Source organism: Hibiscus syriacus, unplaced genomic scaffold (assembly GCF_006381635.1).
Source record: "Hibiscus syriacus cultivar Baekdansim isolate YM2019G1 unplaced genomic scaffold, ASM638163v2 tig00110584_pilon, whole genome shotgun sequence".
NCBI lineage: Eukaryota > Viridiplantae > Streptophyta > Magnoliopsida > Malvales > Malvaceae > Hibiscus > Hibiscus syriacus.
The window spans coordinates 3056170-3066162 of NW_024062792.1; the positions used below are offsets into that span (position 1 = coordinate 3056170).

Below are 9993 nucleotides of genomic sequence, written 5' to 3' on the forward strand. Positions count from 1 at the left end.
AAATGATAAGAATTAAACAAAAGAAAATAATTAAATAAATAATCTAAAGAGATTGAGATAAAGAGAAACTTATAGTGAAAGCAACCTCAAACTTCAGCTTTGCCTCAAATTCCTCGGATCATCGAAACATATTTTTACTTTAAGATTCATGTCGGCTTACAAGGACAATTCTTCGCTACCAACCCGGTTTGTGTTGTTTCAACAATAACTGATTCTGATCTCAGTTTCCTCTTAGCATGGCAATTTTGCTAAGTGTGTTCTCGGGAAGTTGAATATGCTTCAATAAGCAAATCTTTCTTCAAACCTTAACCATAACAACATACAGACCAATATCAGATTTGTTTTGATTTGAAATTTAAGCTTAGAAAACAGAGAGAGAAATTTGAAGCGATTTAAGTACCTTACAATTCTCACGTTTGGAATTGAGCCTTCACTTTACCTTCTGCTTAAAAGAAAATTAGCTAAGCATGACCAAAGTCATACTTAGCATAATTGTTAAAAACGAAATTTAAAAGAAAATAAAGAAGTGTACGAAAAATATAGAGTCACACTTAGAGGGTATTTATAGCCTTCAAATTCCTAAAAACAAGCTAAAACATCTTAAATCTTAATTAAAACACTTAAAACTATTTAAACTAAAATACCTGAAACAAAGATAAACTAAAATACTATTTAAAATAATATCCTAAATCCTAATTGAAATACTAAAACCTATTTAAACTAAAATACAAAGCTAAAATATAATGTTTAAAATATTATCCTAAACTTGAGTTTGATTTAAATCTGTATTCTAGAAACGTGCGACCAATTCATTCGATCTTCTAGAAAACTTACTGAATCTTCTAGAAGGTGCTGACATCATCGCCTCGTCGGATGCTTCATGCCCACTAATCCAACTTCTATTATGAAAATAAAAACAACTGTAGAATTCTGTCGTTTTAGTGCAATTTCGAGAATCTAACGTCCTGCACTGAAAATGAATGAAAATAAACAATTAAGCCACAAAAACCAATGATTAAGGAGTAATTTAAAAGCAAAATATTAACTAAATTAAGCACCTATCACAGAGGATGGGAATTGGTGTTCAGCGTAGGCTTACTTTGTGCATCAATGTAAATTCTCTTATTTTCTTTCCTAAATAATTCATGGTATTTCTTCCCCTTCCAGTACATATTTTGTCTACTTTTTGCAGTGTCTAAGCCTTCTAGGTTCAAGTACATTCCATTATTGTTGAACCATGTTTTATAATATTTTGATATAACAAATTAAGGAAAATTGTTTTTGGACTTAATTGAATTTGTTAAAAGTTTTCAAAAATAATTCAAAGTTCATTTAAATTGAATTTGAGCATAAAACTGATTTCACGTATGAAGTATTGATACTGTTCTTATAGTATCGATACTATATGAACAATACCGATAATGTTCTTGTGGTACTGATACCCTAGCTAATAGAAGTATCAATACTCTCAAGGTAATACCGATACTACCAGCTTGCTAAAATTCCAGAATGAAAAATAGGTACCGATACCCAAAGGGGTACCGATACTACTTTTACATAGTAGTGTCGATATCATGAAGTATAATATCGATACCGTCAGGCCCAACGACTAGTTTTATTTAAATATTACAAAGGTAATACCGATACTCGCTATAGGAGTACCGATACCCTCTGTCTTGTGTAGTTTTATTTTGCAGAGAAAACATCCCCAACGGCTCCAAATCACTCGCAATGACTAGAAATGGCCACAACCTTATTCAAACTTATAAATACAAGTTCAAGAACTTGAAGAAGGGTTAGAACACATATCCAAGCAAACAAACACAAGAGAAGAGAATTTCACTCTTTATTTCTATTCTCTTGTAAATATTTTGTTCTTGTAAGCTTTAATTTGTAAACACCCTACCTTATAGAGGTTTTATTGTTTACTTATTTTTTTACCTTTTGTAAAGGGGTTTTGGTTCTAGCTAAGCCTTTGAAAAGCTAGGGAGCTTGTAAAGTTTATCTCTTTTTCCTTTAAAAAGAAATAAAAAATTAGAGAATTTGTTAAAAAATCCTAAGGAGTTTAGGTAGTGGATGTAGACTTTGGTTGAGAAATTCAAACCACTATAAATCCTTGTGCAACAATTTTCTATCCGTTTAATTCTCCTTACTCCCAAAAATTTTCAAAAAGCCAATTCACCTCTTTTTGGTAATATTTTCGGTTGTTTGATTTGAGCTTCATAAATCCTAACAATTAGTATTAGAGCTTAACTCTTTGGAAGGCTTCATATCCTTGAGACGATCCTTGAAGAAGCTCTACCGATTTCCAAAAACAACCCACAAGAAAATGACTTCGACCTCTGGCTCTTACTACATTGAAGACTCTTAACTGGTCAACAAGCCACCTTATTTTAATGGAGCAAACTATGCCTATTGGAAGAATAAGATGATGCTATTCATTCAAGCCAATGATCTAGGAGCTTGAAACTCAATCGTTAAAGGATACTCTATTCCAACAGGTGAGATGAATGATTGGAGTGATGGAGAGAAGAAGAAGTTTCAACTTAATGCAAAGGCTATGCATATCCTCTTCTGTGCATTAGGCTCGGATGAATATGGAAGAGTCTCCTCTTATTCTAATGCCAAGAAGATTTGGGACAAGCTCCAAGTTACTCATGAAGGAACCAACAAAGTGAGGGAAACCAAAATCAGTCTTCTCAACCATAACTATGAGAATTTTAAGATGAAACCTAATGAACACATCAAAGCTATGAGGGATAAATTTTCCATGATTGTCAATGGTCTCAAGAGATTTGAAGAAGTGATCCCTAATGAGAAACTTATGAGGAAGATGACCTACTCTCTTCCAAAGTCTTGGCAATCGAAGAAGATGATGATTATTGAAGCTATAAACCTCAAGTCACTCACTCTTGATGAGCTTATTGGTTCTCTTCTCACTCATGAGTTGATGGTAAAGGAAGAAAAAGATGATGAAGAAAAAAAGAACAAAAAGGAGGTAGACATTGCCTTTAAATCCACCAATGAAAGTAATCAAGATACAAATAAAGAGGTGGATGAAGATGATGAAGGAGAAGAAAAGATGGCCAAGCTCTTCAAAAGGTTCAAGAGATTCACGACTTCTAAGGAAGTGAAGCATGAATCGATTAAAAAGAAGAGTCTCCCGATGTGCTTCAATTCTCAAAGAACGGGACATGTCAAGTATGATTGTCCTATCCTAAAAAAGAAGGGATATAGTAAGAATAAGGCATTTGTGGCTACCTGGAGTGATGAAGATAACTCCAATGATGAAGATGAAGTAGTCAACCTATGCCTCATGGCCACCGAAGAAGATTCAATGGTAACTTCGAACTCTAGTGAATTAAATTCTTATTCGTTTGATGAGTTACAAGTTGCCTATGATGAGTTGTATTTGGAATTTGAGACCATGAATTCCAAATATAAGAAATTAATTTCAAAACTTAAAGTTGAAAATGATTTGATTTTGAAAGCAAAAGTTGATTTTGAAAAACAAAATGAATATTTAAAAAATAAAATGAATATTTGAAAAATGATTTAGAGCTTTCAAAAGTCAAAATCAATGATTTAGAAAAAGAAAATTTTGATTTGAAAGTTAAGCTTGAGAGCTTAATAAAAGAAAAAAAATTAATTTTTAAAAACAACTCATTATGTTTAAAAATGGCAAAATGCTCACATTGCCATTTTCATGGTCATATGAAACATGCTTGTCCTATAAAGAAAAGAAAACCCTTTAAAACTAGACAAATATGGGTTCATAAGGGAACAAGGGTCATTGAAACTAATGTTAAAGGATCCAAAGCAATTTGGATACCAAAATCTACTTAAATGTCTCTTGTAGGTGTGTGGGAGCAATGGTGATGAAAGCGGAGATACTAAAATGCTCTAGACACACTTGAAAAGGAAAGGGTAACCTCTAAGCTTAATGTTTTTGCTTTCATTAATTGGTTGCTCATTTGATTTAAGCATGCATGAGTTTTTGAATTTTAAAATCATTTTATGTTTTCCATCTCATGTTTAAAAGGTGTTATGATGAACACCTTAAAGCCTTAATGATTTTTTATAATTTTTAGTTCATAATAATGAATTTTAATCAAAATTGGTTTTAAATGCAAATGATATCTCACTAACAATTGATATCAAAATTTTCAAATGCTTTGATTTGTCAAATTTTAATTTTTGACCTAAATTTAAATTTTTATGCATGTGATTTAAAATGCAAAAAAATATCTCTCTAACAATTGATATCAAAATTTTCAAATGCATAACATTTTTGGATAGCTTTATGCACATGCACTTAATTTCAACAATTGGTATTGCACAAAGTATATTAGACTTGGATATTTTGAATTTCATATGCTTCTAACATGTTTGTTCATCTTTGTTGAAATTCAATTTTTTTAAGTGTCAAGCTTTTTAAATTCAAAATTTTGTCTAGAATGCATTTATTAAGGGGGAGCTTTTGATTTTTCAAAAAGATTTTAATGTTAAATTTATCGCTTACTCTCCATTGTTATTTTTTTTTAACTTTAAAGTTGAATTATTTTTTATATAACAAAAAGGAGTAGATGCATGCGTTTGAAAAATTCAATTTCTCAATGAAAAAGGGGAGCTTTAAACATTTTCCAAAATATGTCACTTTTTCATTAAATGTTTTATTAAGGGGGAGTTTTGCCAAAAATAATTTTTAAATGTTTTGTTATATAAAAAAGGTGGAGATTGTTGAAACATGTTTTATAGTATTTTTATATAACAAATTAAAGCAAAATGTTTTTGGACTTAATTGAATTTGTTCAAACTTTTCAAAAATAATTAAAAGTCCATTTAAAGTGGATTTGAGCATAAAACTGATTTTCACGTATGAAGTATCGATACTGTTCTTATAGTATTGATACTATATGAAAAATATCGATACTGTTCATGTGGTACCGATACCCTAGGTAAGAGAAGTATTGATACTTTCAAGGTAGTACGGATACTACCAGCTTGCTCAAATTCCAGAATGTAAAATAGGTATCGATACCCAATGGGGTACCGATACTACTTTACATAGTAGTATCGATACCATGAAGTATAGTATCGATACCGTCAGGCCCAAAGACTAGTTTTATTTAAATATTACAAAGGTAGTACCGATACTCCCTATAGGAGTACCGATACCTTATGTCCTGGGCATTTTTATTTTGCAGAAAAAACATCCCCAACGGATCCAAATCACTCCCAACGGCTAGAAACGGTCACAACCTTATTCCAACTTATAAATACAAGTTCAAGACACTTGAAGAATGGTTAGAATACATATCCAAACAATCAAACACAATAGAAGAGCTTTTCAGTCTTTATTTCTATTCTCTTGTAAATATTTGTTCTTGTGAGCTTTAGAGGTTTTATTGTTTACTTCTTTTTACCTTTAGTAAAAGGGTTTTGGTTTTAGCTAAACCTTTGAAAAGTTGAGGAGTTTGTAAATGTTATCTCTTTGTCATTGAAAAAGAAAGAACAAATTAGTGAATTTGTTAGAAAATCTAAAGTGAACAACTTAGGTAGTAGATGTAGACTTTGGTTGAGAAAGTCGAACCACTATAAATCCTTATGCAACAATTTTCTATCCCTTTAATTCTCCTTAATCCCTAAAATTCTAAAAAAGTCAATTCACCTCCTCTTGACAATATTTTCGGTTGTTCAATTTGAGCTTCATAATTCCTAACAATTATTTTGAAAAAATGATTAAATTTAGTTTAATGTGTTAATGAAAAAATACAAAAAAATATTTTTTTTGCATTCCCATTATTTGTAAAGAAAATTAAAATTTTGGACCTTATTCTTAAATTTGGTTCTGCCACTAATTAGGGTGGTCAATGAATTAGGAAGAGGGAATTTAAATGCATTCCTGATAAAACAATAATGAGCACTTTAATCAGTTCATAATTTTTCTAAATTGTTAATAATGTACACAACTTGCAGATACAACCGCTTAATAATGACATAATATTTATAATATAAGTATTAGAAATATATTAAAATATTTATGTATAAAAACTTCAATAAAATTAAAATGGACAAATTACATAAATAATCATAAAATTATACTGAAATAAAACTATATATATTTTTTAAATAAAATCCTGAATTATTTTAAATTTGATTTTATTTATAAATATGAATAAATTCAGATAAAATTTAAATCATATTTATATAAATATAAAATATATTAATATCAAACATAAATATAGTTGACTCGACCTTAAAACACCTCAAGCAGAAGCAGTTCCTTTTCATGTACTCACCCTTTGATTATCCCATGCCAAATGTTTTTTTACCTTAAAGATAAATTGAAAACACCCTAAACCTAAACCCACTGAGATTTGATTTCATCAAATCATCCAGTCTACGATTTCGCAGTTTTTACTGAAGCGATTCGAAGAATGACCACCGGTAATTTTTGGTTTCGTTATTTTTCGTAATTCTTTTGCTCGACCATTGTCCACCTAGGATTCGGATATCTGCCATATTATTTGCTTTTGAAGGTCAACGGCGTTGGTTTTTTCTTAGTTTATAATATGATCACTGCATGTTGTTGGATACCTTTACCGTTATATAAGAGCCGCTATTCTAATAACAAACTGCTGTTTAAATCCATGCTGTGTTCATTATCTTGGGATAATCACGATTCTCAAACTGTTCCGATTCAAAGGACGATTGATTTGAAAAACAAATTTTAAATATAATGCAAAATACACCCTTAAAAAGTTTGGGTTTAAAGGATTTTAAAGCATTATTTGATGTGTTATATTAAACTATTTGGTTAGGTTTGGTATGAATTGTTATTTGAAGTTTTATATGCTTTATGAAGATTTTATGGATACCATTAGGCATTAGTGACCTCGGTTATATGAAATGTGTTGGGGTACTTTATGGATAGTATAATGTTGTTATACAATCTGCACTGTATATATTTTCTGAAATAAGTGTTATTTGAAATGTTTTAGGTCGTAAGAAAAAAGTTAAAATAAGATTTCATCATGGTGGAACCTTCAAGGGGAACCCAAAATCATCGTATATGAATGAGAAACTAGAACTTATGGAGCATTATGATGTGGAAGAGATATGTTATTGGAGTTTGTTGTCAATGGTTCATCAACTCGAGTATGGTTTCGACGAGGTTAAGCAGCTATATTTTTTGGAACCGGGGAAGAGTTTAAGGGATGGCTTGAAGTTGTTGTTTGACGACAAAAGTGTGCTCCAGTTGTCAAACCATTTAAACAAATTTGGTGAAATTTCTGTTTATGTTGACCACGTCTGTGATGGGAATGAGAAATCTAGTGACATTCCATCACCAAAAGCTTTCTTTATTGATCCTGCTGATCGAGATTGTCAGGGATAAACTAAGGGGAGGGGAGATTTTGTCTTTATATTTTCTATTAATAATCTGTTTTTTCGTTTAAAATTTTAAAAGTTTAGTCCTTTAAATTTTATAAGTTTGGCCTCTCTAGCATAAAATCATATATCCATCGTTGCAGGTAGTCATATAACCATATCTGATGGATCAGATATCGATGATGCTGAAGGTTCCCGTCTCGAGGTCCTGCAGTTGGTGATAAAGGTTTCTATGTTGGCCAAATATTCAGAGGTGCTGCACAGTTTAAGATGACTCTTAAGGATTATTCATCGGTACAGAAAGATTGAACAAGTTCGAGTGAGAGCTGCATATGCTGCTAATGATTGTGGTTGGGTGATATTAGCCTCGAGGCAGAGCAACGATGATTCATTCCGGGTTAAGACATATTTCCCTCAACATTCATGCTTGTCTACCACTTACAATGAGATGCCAAAGAAAAAGAGGAGAAATGGTTTCGAGGGTGCAAAGAAGATGACAATGTCTAGGGTTGAAAGCATATTAAGCTGTAGCTTTTGCCACAAGGAAGGCCACAAAAGAGCCAGATACCCCATGATGCCAGATGTACAGTAATCTAATATCGTAATCTTGAAGATATGATTTCTATTTACGAAAATTAGGTCAGGTACGTTTAAATAGCCATTTTGATTTTCTTTCTTTGAAGTATTTTAACTAAATGTTTTAATTTTTGATCAAAATTATCAACGTTGGATGAAAATCATTAGTTGATTACTGGTTTTCTGTTTTGTATGCAGCTCCTAGTTTGGATTAGTTGTGTGGGAATCCTTCCCTTGTTAGGTTCCTTGTTCCCCATTGTACACTTGTGCAGTATTTTAAATAAAAATTGAGGTATTCTTTTTCTCCTTCCAATGTCCTTTGAGATACTTTTAGTATCTATATGGTTATGAAGGGGGGTTTTGAATGAGACTTCCCATTCTTATAAAAACAATTGTACAAACATTGAGAGTTATATCATTATGTCTTCTATTTATTTATATTTGCAGTCATCTTGTGTTATTTATGTTGGAAATGAAATTGTGTTGAACGTATTTGTTGTTTAGAGTGTTGCAAATAAAAGGAAGGCTTGTACAGCAACTGCAGCCAAGGCCACAGCGAGAAATGATTGTCAATCTTGTAGAAGGAAGAAAAATAAGAAAAAGCTCAACCTCAACATATTTCTGGTTTGAATGCAACTACATAACTGAGTTATATTGTAATGTATGTTTTAATTATTTATTTTCATATTTTTTCCATTATTGCTTTTAATTTTGTTTCATAGTTACTAATTATTTATTTTCAGCATTTTAATTTCATATTTATTCTATTTCGGTCCTATGAATGTTAGCTCTAATCGAAATAAAAGGATATCATTTTAAAAATAAATGAGTGAACCAAATCATTTTCAGAGTCACTATTTTTGTGAAGTTCAAATTGCATAAACAATAGGATCATGTTTTAAATTTATATTCAAATTTACAAATTCTAATATTTTGACAGTATGTAATCAATTAGGTATTGATCTCAAGCGTTATAGAGATGTGTATCATTTCTTACACATAACTGACTCCTGAATTAATCTTTTCAAATCCATGTTAAACGCGAATCTCAAAATTGTTTTTAAAAAAAGATTGTTAAAACTTCTATTTTAAAAAGATGATTTCATAGGTGTTCAACTCTACCTAACCCTAAATAGTCGATGACGACTTCAAATTTTCAAAAATAATCTCAGTTTTTGGATTTATATTTTTACTAAAAATAGATAGTCGAGAATCGTATGAACTTGATCATCGTTCTGACATGTAATAAATTAAAACTTTGGTAAACATGTCAAACCATGCACGAGGAAACTGTTTTAGGTCAGGTCATATGGTTACTTCAGTTTACATACTCTGTAGTCATATGATGAACAGTCTAAACATGGAGGTATATCCATGTACATATCTTCTTGAAGATCCTCATTTAAGAATGCATTTTTAATGATTAACTAATGAAGAGACCAATCGTCACTCATAGACAGTGATAGTAATACTTGAACTGCTTTTTTTTTTAGCACAGCAAAATTAAATTTATTGCTATTAGAAAGATTGGCCGAGAACCAAAATGTTACAAACAATTTTTCTGAAACACCACACGAAAATTAGCTCTAAATTATACCCGGACAACAACAGCAAATGAAAGAGTAAAAAACTTAATACAAAAATAAGTGCCAAAATTATCACGCTGAAAACGTTATAGTGTCTAAAGAATTTTTTCTATAAAATAGATGTCTAATGTTTTTTTCAGTTACACTTTTAGGTGTTTACCGTTATATTTTTTATTTTTTATAATAAAAATATTTATTTTTAAAAAAGAAAGATAATTAAAAGAACTTAATTTATTTATAAAAAACTCAAATTTTATTGAAATTATAAAAGAAACTATAAAACACTGAAATCTCTTATTTTAACTACCATTACCAACTGTCGTTGGTCATCTCCGACCATCATTGTCATCACCGAAACAATCACCCACTCGTCACCATCCACCTATTGATCAATTGTCGCATTTACCGTCACCTAAATCCCCTAAATCTCTAAAATCCT

At 30.8% G+C, this 9993-nt stretch overlaps 1 protein-coding gene across 1 annotated transcript; it reads left to right on the top strand.

Annotated features, from left to right (window-relative positions):
* The first annotated feature begins 6299 nt into the window (after positions 1-6299).
* LOC120133620 lies at positions 6300-7998 on the top strand. The gene is made up of 2 exons (XM_039150175.1): positions 6300-6450; positions 7005-7998. Exons 1-2 carry the CDS (start codon positions 6441-6443, stop codon positions 7397-7399), a joined length of 405 nt encoding a protein of 134 aa, XP_039006106.1. The 5' UTR covers positions 6300-6440; the 3' UTR covers positions 7400-7998.
* The last annotated feature ends 1995 nt before the right edge of the window (positions 7999-9993 follow it).